The 17,558-nt window shown below is 32.6% G+C and overlaps 2 protein-coding genes across 7 annotated transcripts; one reads left to right on the plus strand and one right to left on the minus strand.

The window, feature by feature from the left end:
• Positions 1-1,896: 1,896 nt before the first annotated feature.
• On the minus strand, positions 1,897-6,714 carry LOC107931931 (uncharacterized). 4 transcript variants are annotated; one of them, XM_041083564.1, is made up of 7 exons: positions 6,557-6,714; positions 5,551-5,796; positions 5,308-5,372; positions 3,538-5,107; positions 3,315-3,457; positions 3,005-3,194; positions 1,897-2,914 (listed from the first exon to the last, which is right to left on the minus strand). In XM_041083564.1, the coding sequence occupies exons 2-7, from the start codon at positions 5,735-5,737 to the stop codon at positions 2,322-2,324; spliced, it is 2,748 nt and encodes a 915-aa protein (XP_040939498.1). In that variant the 5' UTR covers positions 5,738-5,796; positions 6,557-6,714; the 3' UTR covers positions 1,897-2,321. The 4 variants fall into 4 exon arrangements, with proteins under 4 accessions (XP_040939498.1, XP_016719388.1, XP_016719389.1 ...); XM_016863899.2 differs by having other exon boundaries at positions 6,451-6,671; XM_016863900.2 differs by lacking the exon at positions 6,557-6,714 and adding an exon at positions 5,983-6,435.
• A 6,548-nt stretch (positions 6,715-13,262) lies between these two features.
• Positions 13,263-16,996, plus strand: LOC107931944 (UDP-N-acetylmuramoyl-L-alanyl-D-glutamate--2,6-diaminopimelate ligase MurE homolog, chloroplastic). Of its 3 annotated transcripts, none has more exons than XR_005906514.1 (6): positions 13,263-15,266; positions 15,381-15,497; positions 15,593-15,768; positions 16,090-16,235; positions 16,488-16,685; positions 16,814-16,996. XR_005906514.1 is itself a non-coding variant. In XM_016863915.2 (5 exons), exons 1-5 carry the CDS (start codon positions 13,388-13,390, stop codon positions 16,504-16,506), a joined length of 2,337 nt encoding a protein of 778 aa, XP_016719404.2. In that variant the 5' UTR covers positions 13,314-13,387; the 3' UTR covers positions 16,507-16,996. The 3 variants fall into 3 exon arrangements, 1 of the variants encoding a protein (XP_016719404.2); XR_005906513.1 differs by having other exon boundaries at positions 13,346-15,266; positions 16,488-16,717; XM_016863915.2 differs by having other exon boundaries at positions 13,314-15,266; positions 16,488-16,996.
• The last annotated feature ends 562 nt before the right edge of the window (positions 16,997-17,558 follow it).

The following is a 17,558-nucleotide window of genomic DNA, read 5'->3' on the forward strand; positions in this document are numbered from 1 at the left end:
TTACTATTACGAATTTTGGCTACAAGAAGGCTTTTTCTTATCCTCATGAATCAGATAATACTATGCTATTTCCTATGCTTATATTGCTTCTATTTACTTTATTCGTTGGAGCTATAGCAATTCCTTTTAATCAAGAAGGAATGCATTTGGATATATTATCAAAATTATTAACTCCATCTATAAATCTTTTACATCAAAATTCAAATGATTTTGAGGATTCGTATCAATTTTTTAAAAATGCAACTTTTTCAGTGAGTATAGCTTGTTTCGGAATATTTACAGCATTCCTTTTATATAAACCTTTTTATTCATCTGTACAAAATTTAAACTTACTAAATTCATTTGTGAAAAGGGGTCCTAAAAGAATTTTATTGGATAAAATGATATATTTGATATATGATTGGTCATATAATCGTGGTTACATAGATATATTTTATTCAATATCCTTAACAAAAGGTATAAGAGGATTGGCCGAACTAACTCATTTTTTTGATAGCCGAGTAATCGATGGAATTACAAATGGAGTAGGCATTACAAGTTTTTTTGTGGGAGAAAGTGTAAAATATCTAGGGGGAAGTCGCATATCGTTTTATCTATTATTGTATTTAGTTTATGTATTCATTCTTTTAGTAATTTCCTACTTTATTTTATTTTAATTTTATGCAATTTATATATTAATATTAAATTTATAGATTATAGATTTTCATTTTTTTATTTATTTTTAAGAATATTAAAAAATTATTATATAATTCGAATATTAATTCGAAAAATAATAAAATTTAATATTTAATATAAATTTAAAATATTTTGTCCGACCATAACGACTGAATTGATTATCGTCATGTATAAGGATATTAGATTCCCTAGTATAAAAGATTTTAAAATCATCATTAACCTCCCTTTTTTCTTTTCTATTTTGGATTATTATATGATGATTTTTGAACTTTCCATATACATATATAGAAATAGAAAAAGATAGACTAGAACCGACATCTCTTATGTCATGTCAATGACAATATAAAAATGGAATTGGGATCTGGATGGAATATAATGAAATAGAGCCACTTTGAGGTTCCCTATGAAATGAGGCATGGAACGGAGCCACTACGAAGAAGTTCCGGGGGCTATTGTAAAATATATATATTTAAACATTTCTTTAATTTAGTTGAACTCCGGTCAGAAAGCATTAGTACAGTAAAAAGTCAACTTTTGTTGCAAAGCAGGAAGCTTTATTATTAATCAATGTTGTTGATTGAGTTTTAACTCGATTGGGATAAGTATTATTGTCGATACAGAAGGATATAGGTCCGATTATACTAAAGCGGGATAAGTATTATTGTCGATACAGAAGGATATGGGTCCGACTATACTAAAGCGCATTATCCTCCTATTTATGGGTTAGAAAGTAGCTATGAGTGTTGTTAAGTATTATGTGAAAAAAGAACAGATATAATCTGAATTTATAATGAGATTATTAATATATATATATATAAAGTGTGTTAAGGGACCTGATCCGACTTGGTTCAACTTGGACAAAAAATTTTGTTTACAAGCCAGTTTAACTTAAATTTAAATTTTTTAAATTTTTTTATTTAAATTTATTTATAAAAATATTTAAATAATAATACGATCTTTTTAGGCGTATCAAACCAGATTTGGAAAAAACTTTTATAATTGATCTTTGGCCCGGCCCATGAAGACTGTTCAGGATGCATTTAACCATGTATCCTTGACATATTACATGTATGGTACCCAGCTCATGTACCAGAAAGATCAAACATGTCATATTCACTTGAATAAAATTTCAACCTGAGAGGAAGAACGGATTTTCACCTTAAAAGAAAATTCATACAGAGAGGAAGAAGAGAACAGGTAATGGCATGAAGATAAACTATCTGAAATATAAAAATCGTGGACTGAATGATTTACTTGGTAATTACAAACTGTAAACCCAATATTGCTATATATTGGCTAATCCAGTCCCCCTGGAAATCTATTTGGAACTGAAAAATTAACCTATAAATGATTATTATTGTTTGGGCTTAATGTAAACAATGTATGTAGGAGTGTCAACACCATTGTTTCAATCCATGCACTGGACTGATGACCACTTGAAAACCAGCAAAAAACACCTCCTCTAGGGTCGTCATGCTGTTCCGAGGAGGAAATAGCGAGTTAAGCGTGAATACAAGGTTAGAACACTGAAAGAGGCCAATCATGTCTTGATAAACACGGAACACTGGTTGTGTTGCCCTGCAAAAACTGCCTCTGTTTTCACAGATGCAGTTTGGCAAGAAATGCATGAAGCAGCATGTGCTGCTTTAGGTTTGCAGTCGAATAGCAGCATCAATTACCAAATCCTCTAAAATGCTGTCAACTAACTCTGTGAAAACTTCCTCCATATCGAGTCGGTTGTCCATCCACATTCCAGATTTGTGCAAATCCTTTTCAACAAGTTGCTGTAATGTCTGTTGGGGCAGCTCCAAGAGGAGTTGCCAATCGACATGTCTCAACACTTCATGAACCAGATTTTTTGATAACATAGCCGGTTGAAGTCGTGGATAGAGAAGCGAAATCCATGGGGAGCATCCAAAATAACATTGATATATCTCCAAAATGACATCACTGATATAGCCAAAAAGCAGCCTACGATCGGTATAGGACTTCTCAGGCCATACTTCAACATTATTGAACAAGGATGCATCAGGCATTTGGTCTGACAAAAGCCATCTCCCAGAGAGCTCACCCCAATTGAGACCAGAAACTTGGAGAACTGCTCTTATGCTTTCAGACAAAGATCCTTGCTTATCCTTGGAAGTACCTGCAGTACTCTTCAGATCCAACTGGGATTCCAATAGCGAAGTTGCATTGTGTTCTTCGATATCTATACAAAATGGTTCGACCAGTGGTTCAGCTGCACAAGATTCAGATGTTAATTCACCATCAAAAAGAAAACATATGCCCTATTTATAATAAGCAATTTCTACCAAAGGAATTCATTCACCTGCTAGAGATACAGTGCTAGGAGAGTTAACGCTCTCTTCGACAAAGAACTGTTCAAGAACAGATACAGGACTTGGCTGCTCTTCTCTATCACCTGCGCTATCAGAATTTTCTGTTCTTTGAATGCTTGAAGGGCTTGATGAATAAACATCGATTGACCAAGGCGATGTTCGATCCCCTGATGGTGAATTCTGGAAAAACCAGAGTGACCAAGAGAGAACATAATTTTAGCACATAAGACAACAAAATTAAACAAAAGGAGAACAAGAGAAACAAAAGACATGAATGAAAGAGATGAATAGTTGATGTACTGGTTCGGTTCTTTGGGTCATGTCAGATTTCTGCACACCATTTGGTTCCAAAATGACACCTAAAGCGTTACTTTTGCATTCGTCCCACATGACAGCATGATGTTCTTCCATGACTTTCCCAGGACATACAGAGGTTTCATTACCTGCTCAGATAAGATAAATTGTTATTTGAGGAACAAATGATGATTGGGATTTCATTTTCTCTTTCAAAACGGAGAAGTACCTTTGTGACTAAAATCATCACTGACAGAATACACAGTTCGAATCACTTTGGTGGCAGGAGATAAATCACCATTGATACTCTTCTTTGCATTTTGCAGTTGATTATCTGGCTTCTTGTTATCAGACACCAGCTGCGTGCCTAAAGTATTAATGGGAGAAATTAAGTAGCTGCTTTTCTTTTCTTTCTGAAGCCTCCACTTGTATCCATTAACAGTTGAATAGTTGTTGTATGGTGAAAATCTCATTTGTGGTGATGCAAACCGATGTTCCTTATCTCTTACTGGTGCAGGTCTAGGCAACAAGTCATACGGAGGCAATGACATTAAAGTCCTCAGTTTCTGTTGTCTCGATAAATCTTCATTTCCTCTATTTAACATATCTGAAAGGTGTTTACTAGGATGAAATTTTCCATTGAGATACCTTTGAGTCATATTTGAGGTTCTATGACAGCTCTCTGTGGATGAAGCAGCTTTGCTTCCAATGCCTGTAACAATGTTCTCCGTTTGGCCTATCCCATCTCTTCTGTTGACCTCACGGAAAAATTCAGACATTTTTCCAACATCGTGATAGCTTTTACTAGAAGAAATGCTTTCATTTGCCCGCCTGCTCGTTTCTTTAATATCATCTTTGATCTGTTTGAATTCATGAAGGGATTTACGAATATCATCTAGGGACATCTGGCGATGCTCCTTTTTGTTCACCCTCATAGCGTGCCGCAACTTCTTTTTCATGTGCTCAAAAGACAAGAATGTCTGCCTAACACTTTTCTCCTTTTTCCTCAAGCTATGACTAGACGGTGGCGACGGCCAATTACTGATTTTATCAGGATAACTTTGTTTGCCTGATTTCAAGACTACTGTGGCATTAGAAGTCTGAGGCATATCACTTCCCTTAGAAATGACCATTTCAGCGTCTACTGACCCTTCACACTCCTCTGCTCCTTTTGGCTGACACTGTGATGTTTTGGCGGTGGAGGAAGATTGAGGTGGTTGATTCTCCGTCTGAGAATCCCTTAAATCTTGAATATGTTTCACTAGCAGAGAATTTGGGTCTTGTAGGAGTTTCATGAATAATTCCTTGTTGGAATTTAAAACCTCCAATGCTTCTATAAAATCATTAGGTCGGTTGGCTACCTCATTTATAGTAAGGTTCTCCCCATCAGTTAACTTTGGATTTACGAAAGCTTCAACTTGAAGATTAATCTCCGTCTGATGGCCATGCTTCTTACCTCCAATGTTTTTACAGCTATGGTTTCCTCCATTGCTAGTACTCACATCATTATCAGATGCTTCTGTCACTGATACTAAGTTGTTATTTGAAGGTTTCTCAGCCATATTTCGCTCTGAAGGCTGGCTATACCCCTCAATTGCTGCTTTACAACCACGAGCACGAAAGCGACTGGATTTCTTCTTTGCATGGCCAACAAGTTTGGGGTTAACCTGTTGATTTTGCAATTCACAAATGACTCTTTTCTTCATTGTCAGATGCTTCACAGACATCTCTTCTTCTACATCATTTTTAACTTCTGGCTTCCTAGAATTTACTGCAACATTCCTGTTATCAACTGCATCCTGAAAATGTTCAAAACAGATGTATGTGAAGCATCAGACAAAGAAGAAAAGAGCTACCATGAAATGCAAAAATCGAAATCCATGATAAGCTTAACAAAAATTGTAGCTCAGTATTGTTGCAAATTTTGTACCAAAGAAAGAACAAATGGTACTCAGAAAATGCATTGAATTTTATCATAAAAGCAGCTTAATAAACTCACATCTATGTGTTGACCCTTCTCCTCATTAGTAAGAAATCTAGTCTTATTCTTTGCATGACCATCACCTGCAGATGACATAATTGAACTTAGGTGTATTTGGCAGCTGTAAGACATGAAAAATGCATGTGACATGATCAAGAATGAGAATAATTAACCTACTTTAAAGAACATATATGTATATATGATCTGCATGGAAATGAAAATATACTTCATTCTCAACAAAAGATAAAAGGGCTTCTTTACATTTAGCCTGCCTGTTAGCACGCTTCTTATCGGAAATGAGCTTCCCATGTGAATGTGCTTGGCGAAAATCGAAGAAGTGAATTAACCCCCAGGCACATCCTGACTTGTACTTTTCATAGATTGCAGGGCTTTTAGGTGACAGCAAAGGGCTCTTAAGCACTGGGCTCCTAGGCAATCTCCTATCCATTTTGGGTGCTAACAGTGAGGCATTTTTATGTGTTTATTCAGAAATCTAAGCATAAGAACCTGGAAAAAAAAATCAAGTGAAGTTGTCAGTCAAATATTGCACATGACATCACCAAGAAAAAAACGACAAGACATTTGAATTTGAATGTTTTGCTAAGGTAAATCTACTTGAATGTGATGTAATCTTCATCATCTCATACTCATAACCCAGCAAAAGACCCTGAGTGAAGCAACCATGAGACTCACTGGCAATTAAATTAGAGGATAATGAAAATAAAAGTAGAACATCCAAAGCCATTTAAGATCCCAGAAAATGAAAATGGGGAAAGTAAAAATCTGCTAAACAGATAAATACTCAGAACCAGAGAGAGAGAGAGAATCAATCAGCATTGTTTCAAATATAGTAAAAACTATATCATTCTCTTCATGTTTGAACCAAAAGAAAAAGAAAAACCCATTCCATGCATTATTCATCATCTCCAAAAGTCAAATCAAAACCCAAACAAAGAAAAGAAAAAGAAAACTTAGTATCTTCATCTACCACATGAGCACTTGCCAGTTCTTATTATAGTGCTATTCTGGCACTGAGTTCATAATCACGAGTCAATGTAGCATTAAAGACAAACCATAGAATAGAAGAAAAAAAGGGAGAGTTAACTCAAAGCCGTAAAGGAGAGGGAACAAATAAATTAAAATAAAAAATTTGTGGGAAACCTGGTTCAAGGATGAAGAAACAAGAATGGCCGAGAGTTTAATATGACATTGACAAGTAATACAGTAATAAGGTTTGGAGATAGAGAGAGATGTATGAAATATTTACAAACACACGGTAATGGGGTAAAGTTTTTATAAACTTTGAAATGAAGCAAAATCTTTGAATCCTTTGTCTTCTTTATCGCTCTGCCTCTCTTTTTCTTCTCTCTCTGCAATTAAATCTTTCAACCATCATCACTGCTTGTTTCCCACATATTGCATGGTTGGATTTAAAAATTAAAAATTTACTTTCTTTTTATATTTTACAAATTTGTTTTTGGCTTAAAAGGAAATAATTTATTTATTTTTGTCAATATTATTTTTTTTAATTTTAAAATATGAGTTAATATTTAATGAATTGTAATTGAAAAATATTTCATTAGTATATTTATCTGTTTAGATATTATTATTGTATTAAACTTTTGAAAAGATTATATCTTACCGTCAAACCTTAAAAATTCTTACAAATCGTAGCATAAATGCAACAACTTGTCTTTGATAATAATATTATTTAGTACATTATCGGGTGTCATATTATCCTATCTGACTCATTTAATTGAAATATAATATTTTGTTATTTGATTAACGGAAGCAACATTATTTTAATGCATGTTTTACTATTTTGTTCTTAACTATGAACAAAATCAATACAATAATGATATACAAAATGTTAAAATAATGAAAAACTTGCTTATAATAAATTAAAAATTAATATAATATTATGCTAAAAATACTAATATAATATAAATATATAATTAACGGAATAACACAATTCGAATTTTAGAGATAATATTATTGAGAAGAGGCCGTCATAAATCTTCAAAAGACTTAATATTTATAGATAGTAAAATAACATGGAAGATACCTTAATTATAAAAATATACATAGATAAGTATTAAATTTTATCGATTAATAACAATTAAGGTTGTCGTGATCCTACTTGATTAGGTTGCAAATAAAATGAGCTTATATCTTAAACATATATAAATTCTAGCTTTTCCTTGGATCTTTTTACAACTATAATTCATATTGGTCAATAAATGTTAAAATTAAAATTGTATTTTATGATTAAAGTAAAATATGTAAGAGATTGCATATATTCATTACAATATACAAAATGAATTCGTTATTATTATTTTTATTTGATAAAACATTTTTTTTAAAAAAGCATAAAAATATGCATATCATTCTTTCTGAGCCTTATGTTATTTAAGAAATAGATGGTAATTCGATTACTAAAATAGTGGGAATATAAAATTATTGACTTAAAAATAATATTCAAAATCCAAATGGAAAATTTCATTCGAAAATTTTTAAATTTTAAATTTAGCTCCTAATTTAGTCATTTTATTTTTTAATTCAATGACATCTTTTAAATTAAATTATATGGTAGCTTTAAAGTGGTTTTCGTATGAAAGCTGTGTAAGAAAAATACATATTAACTTTCACCCCGCTCCTTTAAAACAATATTGATGAATATTACAATCCGAGAATCAAAAAAAAAAAAAAAACCTCACAATGAGATTTAATATTTTTTATTTGTTTATTTGGCCTTCAACGTATATAATATTAGTTACGAGTTTTTTTTTAATTATCACTTAATTTAATTTAACGAAAGTTCTTTAATGATATTATCCACCAGACATTAATTACTAAATTAATGGAAAAACTAAATTCCTGAATTTTAAAAAAAATATACGAAAAAATATAAGGACTAAGAGAATAATAATTTGAATTTAAAAAGTTAAAATGGTAAGGTTTTTTTTTTTTTGACAATCTATAATCGGTTGATAAAATGAGAAGTAATTTTGATGGTAGGAGTTAATGAGATTTTGACCGTAAAAGTATAACAAGATCTTTGGAAATATATTATATTTTATCTTATTTATTAAAAAAATAAATAAGTTAATTTTTATACATTAGTTCAAAGAGAAATTTGATTTTTCTGTTAGAAATTTCCTTAATTTTTATTGTTAAAAATTAGCTTAGTTGACAGTATAATCAGACAGTTACATGTGACACATTACATGTACTTCATTTTGACATACATAAACTAATTTTTAAGAGTAGAAATAGATAAAAATTTTAATAAAAAAATTAATTTACTCTTTAATCTAAGATATATTGACTAATTTACTTATTATTTTAATAAAAACACAAAATATAATCTAACACAATGGTACAAATAGCTCAATAACATTTTGCCGCGTTGAAATGATAATTAATATATTAAATTATGTAAAAATGAAAAATGGTTAAAATGGCAAGTAAGTTTGATGGTAAGGAGTTGAAGCATTCGTGCTTGAAAACGGCAGCATCTTGGACGTTATGATGTAAGAAATTCAAAAAACTACAAATTTTGGCAGAGGCGTTGCTGTCTGATGGAAGGTGCAGAGACATTGTTATTTGTCTCTACGTTGCGATTTTCGTTTTTGAATTTTGCTATCTCTTTTTATGAGTTTCGGCTTTTGGGTTCAGCTGAACCCCTTTTTTTTTTAAATGTTTTCAATTTTATATTATATGTATTTTTTTGGTTAAGATATTATTATATGTATTTTCACTTGCACAAGAAAGGATAATAAGTGCTCAATTTGACTTGCAGATGATTTCAAACTACGAATGGTGAATTAAATTTAAAAATTCTGGGTTTGGTTTTATTGTTTTTTATAATAAAATAGATATAATTATGATGATTTAAATAAAATAATATTATTTTAAAAATAAAGTATAATTATAATACTACCTACTTAGTCTGATGAATAATAACTTCCATTGATTATAGGATACAATCATAACAAAGTTTAGAGTTATTTCATTATTAGGTGGGTTATATTTTCACATTTTATGTTTTATATTAATTTGATTTTACTTTATAATTATTTAAATATATGTTTATAATTATATTTTATTTTACTTGTAAATTCTAAAAAAAAATCAACTATTTAATTACATTAAGCTCAAGGGTTTTTTTTTTTTTTGAACTAGCTTAGTGACGTTATATAGATTTGGAATTCTAAATATGGACAAACATCAAAGATTGCTGTCATTCTTTATGTAGGCTCAATTAGTATTAGCATTCATGCCTATTAATGATGAATGGCCTAAAATATTCAGCATGCTTATTTTACCACTACTGGTAGATTTACCCACTTAATTCAAAATGATCTTTTTTAATGCAAAACATACTCTCCTTTTTCCCCCTAAAATACGTTCAAATAATTCCATATAATTTTAATTAAATAATAAATAAATATTGATTGAGTTAATGTCTAATTAATTCGTAATATATTAAATATTTTATTTTTTAATAACCACATATTATATACATGTCATTGTTGAAAGAATTGTTTATAGAGTGAACCTTAAACCATTGTCAATACTATGGCAGACCTTTACAAGACCATCTTTGTTGAGTCAAGTCCGGCCCTGGAGTCGTCTGGAGGTGTTGCCGTTTAGGGTCCAAGGCTAACAGTGGTCCAAAATATTGTTTTTCAACTTTTAAGGGACTAAAAAAAATTAACTTTTAAAGGTAAAAAAAATTATAACTTTTAAGGGGCCCCCAAATTTTATTTTTTTTGCTTTTAAGAGCCCAATATTTTTTTTACCAACTTTTAAGGGACCTAAAAATCTTTCTCCAACTTTTAAGAAACTTAAAACCCCATTATATTGGTTTATTTAGGGCTCTAAAAATATCAAGAACGGGCCTATGTTGAGCACATGTGCTAAGAAACCATATGGACATTATATCACCGTCACTCCAATCAAATAATGTATAGCTCTATTGTTAGTAAATTAGAACGCATGGACTTCATTGTCTCTCATAAATAAGTCTAACTATATTATAGAGGTGAGCAAAATTCGATTCGATTCAAAAAATTCGATAAAAAATTTAAATTTTAAATTAAATAGTTCAAGTTATTCGGATAAACTAAGTTAAAAAAATTAAAATTTTTAATTTAACTCTAATATGAATTATACAATTCGAGTTATCTGAAAATCCGAATAAGAAAATGTAAAGCTATGTCATTTTGATAAATGTTTACCGATCAACCTTAGTTATGTAATTAAATAATTTTGTATTTCGTCTACTAGTTAAATAATCAATTAACGTAAACGCAACATCGAGTATAAATAATAAGATTTGTTAACTCGGCTCAACTTGACTCAAAATTTTTTAATTCAATTCGAAAAAATTTCAAACTAAATTCGATTATTAAAATAAAATTCGTCACTCGATTAATTAAAAACTTTTACTCAATATAATTCAAATAAATCAAATACCTACCCCTGAATCATAACACCTAAGAAGGCAGAGCGATAGAGAGAAACCAAGACACTTAAACTCATATAGAACAATTCCACCAAACAACCATCCAATCCATCAAAACTAATAGCTCTCCGCTTTAATCAAAAGTAAACTACCACCATTATATCCATATCTTCCTTGTTGATTGTGCCTGTGAACAAGTTTAAATGCTTATTTTGAACACAATAAAGTTATGTTAGTCATTCCAGTATGTTGAGCTACCAAATAAGATTTGGTGACAGTCAAACAAAGCTTAAAAACAACATCTGTGGATGGTTTCTGGTTTGGTTGCTATTCGAATTTATATAAAAATAAATAAATTCAATTCCATACATTTTCAGTTAACTATCCATATCTTTCGACCAATTGGGCTTTGGGAACCGTTTTGAATCGGGCCCCGACATAACTACCATAGGGACCACTGGTGGTCCGCTGCTGCTGCTTGCACCCAATCCACGACCATCTATACGGCAACAGCAATTATACAATAAAAAGAAAAGAACTACTATGATTTAAAATTACAGCATAATGTTCACTTAATTGCAGTGTGACTGGACATAACAAATTGAAATAAATTATTATGGTTATGTTTGTTGGTCTGGTAGGTAATTAAGTTAGGTTTTGACATTGAAATCTGGCATTTGGATTTTGAATTTGAATCTGTAGATCTAATGATGTCCGGTTTCCGTTTGTATATTGTTAACATGCTAATAAAGTACCACTACCTAAACTAAAGAACTCGAAATATCAATGAATTTATTAGAAGAGTCAATGTGCCCCACCAAAATCTTTTAAGTACTGCTTTGGAATTTAAGGCATTTGTTAGTAAATTTATACAGTTCTTTATGTATTCAGTTTCAGTATTATATACTTTTAATAACAGCAATTTAATATTTATATTCAATTAATTTAATAACTAAAATGGAATTGATAACAACCTCAAAATTCTAAGGTTAAATTCAATTATATAGCACTGCGCAAACATTACTTACATTACAAGGAAGCTATGTAATTAAAAAAAAGGTTTTGTTCTACTTCTCTAAAACGATGTTGAAAAATTTTACAATTTTAGATTTAAGGGTAATCTATAAAAATAGTCACTTTGTTTGCCTCAAGTTATATTTTAGTCACTTATGTTTGAAATGTTACGTTTTAGTCACTTATGTTATTATTTTGTTACGAAGTGATCACTCTACAATTAAGTTCCATTATCTCTCTAACGGTAATTCTACCTGACAATCCAACTAGATTTGAAGTGTCAACTTGGATTTCTAAATGGTTAGAAAATAGATTTTTAATTAAATAAATTTAATTAATTAAAAATTTTAAACCTTAACTAAAAAATTGTTCATTTCCTCTCTTTTATTAATTTTCTTAACTAAGAAACTGTTCATTTCCTCTCTTTTATTAATCTCTTCTGTTTTTAGTTTTTTTTTCCATTTTACTGGAAAGCCTATTATCAAGATTAAAATAGTTGAAATTAAATTGACTGCTTCATAAAGATGGATTCAATAGAGGGTCCAGATATGTCTTCTTTGCATTCTTCTATGGGATGTCTACCAACGCAAAATAAAATACATGTTCACAAATAATTTCAAAAAGTCGAAGAAAATATCAAGAATTTTAATTTAGGGTTTTCATTAATAATAAAAAATTTAATCTTTTGTTTTTCCGTATTGAATAAAAGAGATAGAGGAATGCAAAGAAGACATACCTAGACCATTCACTGAATTTATCTTTATGAAATAGTCAATTTGATTTCAATTATTTTGATATTGATAATAGTTTTTCCAGTAAAATGAAAAAAAAACTAAAAACAGAAAAGACGAAAGAAAAATTAAAAAGAGAGAGGAGATGAACAATTTTTTAGTTAAGGTTTAGGATTTAAAATTTTTAATTAATTAAATTTATTTAATTAAAAATCTATTTTCATTCCATTTAGAAATCCAAGTTGGCAGTTAAAATCTAGTTCGACTGCCATGTAGGAGATAATGGAACTTAACGGTAGGGTTGACCACTTCGTAACAGAATAATAGCATAAGTGACTAAAAAGTAACATTTCAAACATAAGTGACTAAAATGTAACATGAGGCAAACAAAAGTGACTATTTTTATAGATTACCCTAGATTTAGAATGACGCATTTTACGACCCCAAAATCAATATCTATTTTTTGCTTATTTAGTCTTTTATTCATGTAATATTGACCTCCTAAGTAAATTTTTAATTTTAAAAATATCACATAACCCAATTTAATTAAATTTTTTTCACGGTGTTATCAATTATTAAATAAAAGGAGTACAGGGACTAAATTTAAAAAATGTAAAGAGTATAGGTGTTGGGAGCAGAATTAGACTCAACTTATATCGTTGTATTCAAATTTTTTAAGGCTTTAAGCCCAATTATTACATGGGCCTCAGGTCCAAAATTAACCGTGGTTTTGAAATCGAAAAGCCGAAACGGTATCCATGTCTAAACGGTTCAACCTTTAAACGACGCCGTGCAGCAGCAAAACTCCCAATCTTAAAACCTCTATCCCCTCCACAGTCCTAAAACCTCACTGCGACTTGTTACTCTCTCTCCCCATCCTTCAATGGCTTTCTCTCTTCTTTCTCTTCCCAAATTTCTCACTCCTCACCCCACTTATAACTCTTTAAAAGTCCACCGCCACCACCGGCACCGCGGTGTCCATTTTAAGCATCTTCGTCTTCCTTCTCTCCGCCGCCTTCCGGCTATCGGCCCCGACGGGAAGTATTATCCGACTCCCTCCGACGATGACCCTCCCGAAGCTCCCGAGGATTCCATGCACGGCGTGGACAAGTTTCAGCAAATTCACCGCCAAGCTGCTCGTGCCCGCAAGCTCCAAGAAGAAGACTTCAACAAACACAAGTCAAATTACCTTTCTGCCATTGCTGACGTGGACGAAGACGAATTGAGTAAAGAGAAAACGGGAAACGACGACGGGGATGATTTTTTCGGTGAAATCGATAAAGCCATTGCCATGAAACGGCAAGAGATGGTCAAGCAAGGTTTGTTAGAACAAGCCCCTAAAAAGGCGGAAGCCATTGATGAGCTGGACCCTGATGAAGTCGTTGACTTGGAAGAAATTGACAAATTACGAGGTTTGACTGTTGCTTCTGATTCGGACGAGGGAGAAAATGAAGATTCAGATGATGAAGATTCTTCGAAATTCGATGTCGGTTTGAGTGACTCTGAAGGTAAAGAAAGAGAGAATGATAAATTTAATTTGTTGGATCCATCATTTGATTTAGATTTAGATAGTTTTGGAAAGAGTAAGGTTAGAATTGTGGAACCTAAGTTTAAAATGAGTTTAGCTGAGCTTTTAGATGAAAGTAAAGTGGTGCCAGTTTCGGTTTACGGGGATATAGAGGTTGAGATAACAGGGATACAACATGATTCTAGGTTGGTTAGTGCTGGAGATTTGTTTGTTTGTTGTGTTGGGAGACAAACGGACGGGCATTTGTATTTGAGTGAAGCTGATAAGAGAGGAGCTGTTGCTGTTGTAGCGAGTAAAGAGATTGATATTGAGGATACCTTGGGATGCAAGGCATTGGTCATTGTTGAGGATACTAATTCGGTTTTGCCTGCATTAGCTGCATCGTTTTATAGGCACCCTTCAAGGAATATGGCTGTTATTGGGATCACTGAGACCAATGGCAAAACAACCACGTCTTATTTGATAAAAGGGATGTATGAGGCCATGGGTTTGAGGACTGGGATGCTAAGCACGGTTGCTTACTATATACATGGTGATAATAAGTTGGAATCGCCAAATACGACCCCTGATGCTGTTTTGGTTCAGAATTTGATGGCTAAGATGTTGCATAATGGAACTGAGGCTGTTGTTATGGAGGCTTCTTCCCATGGATTAGCTTTAGGGAGGTGTAATGAGGTTGATTTTGATATTGCAGTGTTCACCAATTTGACTAGGGATCATTTAGATTTTCATGGGACTGAGGAAGAGTATAGGGATGCTAAAGCAAAGTTGTTTGCAAAGATGGTGGACCCTGAGAGGCACAGGAAAGTTGTTAACATTGATGATCCTCATGCACCTTTTTTTGTTGCGCAAGGTAACCCTGAAGTTCCTATGGTGACATTTGCAATGGAGAATAAGAATGCAGATGTTCATCCCCTGAAGTTTGAGTTGTCACTATTTGAGACACAGGTCTTGGTTAATACACCTCATGGGATATTGGAGATTTCGTCAGGTTTGCTTGGAAGGCATAATATCTATAATATTCTTGCGTCTGTGGCTGTTGGGATTGCTGTTGGGGCACCCTTGGAGGACATTGTTAGAGGGATTGAAGAGGTTGATGCTGTTCCAGGCAGGTGTGAGTTAATAGACGAGGAGCAGGCATTTGGAGTCATTGTGGACTATGCTCACACACCTGATGCCTTATCTAGACTGCTTGATTCTGTAAGAGAGCTTGGACCAAAGAGGATTATTACTGGTATGCTTGTCGCTTATGTTTTTCCTTAAGAAAACCGTACTTCCTCTAAGTCATTATCATTTTTTACCCTCTCCCTCTCTTTTCAACCTATTAACAAGATTGTCCTACATGAAGTTATCGGTTGTCCTGGGGAGAGTGACCGGGGAAAGAGACCAATGATGGCAAAAATCGCAACAGATAAAAGTGAAGTGACAATGCTGACATCTGATAATCCGAAGAGTGAAGATCCATGTAAGTATAAGAAAATGGTATAAATATCATGAGCTGCATTGCTAGTTGCTTAGAAATGCAAACCTACTTACTTACATGTTTCATCTTTTGATCAGTGGACATCTTGGATGACATGTTAGCTGGCGTGGGGTGGACAATGCAAGATTATTTGAAATATGGAGAAAATGATTACTATCCTCCTCTCCCAAATGGTCATCGGCTTTTTCTGCATGATATTAGGCGGGTAGCAGTACGTTGTGCTGTTGCTATGGGAGAAGAAGGCGATATGGTTGTAAGTTTCTTGAAGTGAATTGGTTTGTTTCTATATTCCAATAATATAGAAAACCTAAATCTTCATGAGTATAGTCATATGTTTTTGTAAATGAGTGTCTTACTATTCTGCAATTGACCTAATGTAACTGCAGTGCTCACAGCCTCACACATCACAAATGAGTTGCCCTACCTATATATATAATTTGTTGAAAATTTAAATTAGTTAATTCTCATAGGTTTCTTGTGTTAATCATGTAGTTTATGCCTTTCCTTTATCATGCCCTTCTCTGCTTGTACTAGTTGATATGTATATTTGCTAAAATGATGCTGTGTGTTGCAGGTGATTGCTGGCAAAGGCCATGAAACATATCAAATTGAAGGTGACAAAAAAGAGTTCTTTGATGACCGCGAGGAATGCCGGGAAGCATTGCAATATGTTGATGAACTCCATCAAGCAGGAATAGACACCAGCGAATTCCCATGGCGGTAGGTTTATTCTCTATTACTTATGCTTAATTAACGAAGAATACTTCTGTTTTGATCAGTGTGCCTTGTTCCGGACAATTTCCTATGTGGAAATGAGTTTCATGGTCGGCAAATTATAAGAATCATGTCTTTATTATATGTGATGCTGTGTACAATGCAAGCTTACAGGAAATGGAAGAAAAGAATGGTATGACATGGTTTTATTTGATAAGGACTATAATACTAATGATTCTTCCTTTCCTATGTGAACAGGTTACCAGAGAGTCATTAATTTCCACGAGTGTACAGATAAATTGATGTCAATACTATGGCAGGGAATAGTACCCTTAGATCAAAATCCTGCACTTTGGTCCGTACTGAAAAACATGACACTGCTACAAATCCGGTGCAGGAACTCATATAGGCTGTTTGAGGGCATGAGTTTGCAGAGTCATTGCTAAAAAAGGAACAGTAAGAGCTCCACCGCGCAATCTTGTAATTTTGTATGTAGCTTCGTTGAATTCTTGTACGACTCCTTGTGAATGTTAGTTATGAGTTTGCCCTTTATTTTTTTCTTGATTTAAACTCTTTTTGTCCAGGTTTTGCCAGTTTTGATGTCATTTCAAAGACGGCTAACAGACATGAATGTACGCCTTTGTATGCCGAGTGACTATGTTTGTGTATATGTAAAATAACTGTTCTGAAATTGTGTAATGATGACAGATTCTGTCAACTTGATGCCACACTTTCTAAATGGTGTTACGGATTGGATTGGTGCAACAGCATATTCTTTTTTAATCTGATGGAATTTAAAAAAAAAAAAAGCTCTAAAGGATAGGCTTCTTAATGATTTGATGTTATTGTTGTTGCCAATGGTGAAGAGAAAGTAAATGATGGCATAACAAGTTTAATCTATTTGAGAGAAACCCGTCATTGTGATATATAGACGCATCTGTACTACAGAACCAAAGCAAGCATGTTATGTTCACTTTCAGGGTTTGATATTGTTAGGATAAACACTAGTTCATGCATTTGGAAGCCCCCTACAGAAGTTACTGTTGGATATAAATACGTGTCTGTCTCACATCATGTGTTCATATATTTAGAAGATTATATTGTTATATGCGTCGGATATAAATGTAAGGATCCAAAATCTGCTGTAAGCATGATGTTTTGGAGGGGCGACATTTGATGACTTGATCATCTAATATTTTCCTTATGTGTCTACTATATAAGATGTCAATAATTTTTACAAGTAAATGTAATTATATTTTGTTATGTTAATACACTATTTTTCTTTCTAAATTGAGATAATATAAATTTTGAACTTTGAATTCGACAATT

This window comes from Gossypium hirsutum, chromosome A12 (assembly GCF_007990345.1).
Source record: "Gossypium hirsutum isolate 1008001.06 chromosome A12, Gossypium_hirsutum_v2.1, whole genome shotgun sequence".
NCBI lineage: Eukaryota > Viridiplantae > Streptophyta > Magnoliopsida > Malvales > Malvaceae > Gossypium > Gossypium hirsutum.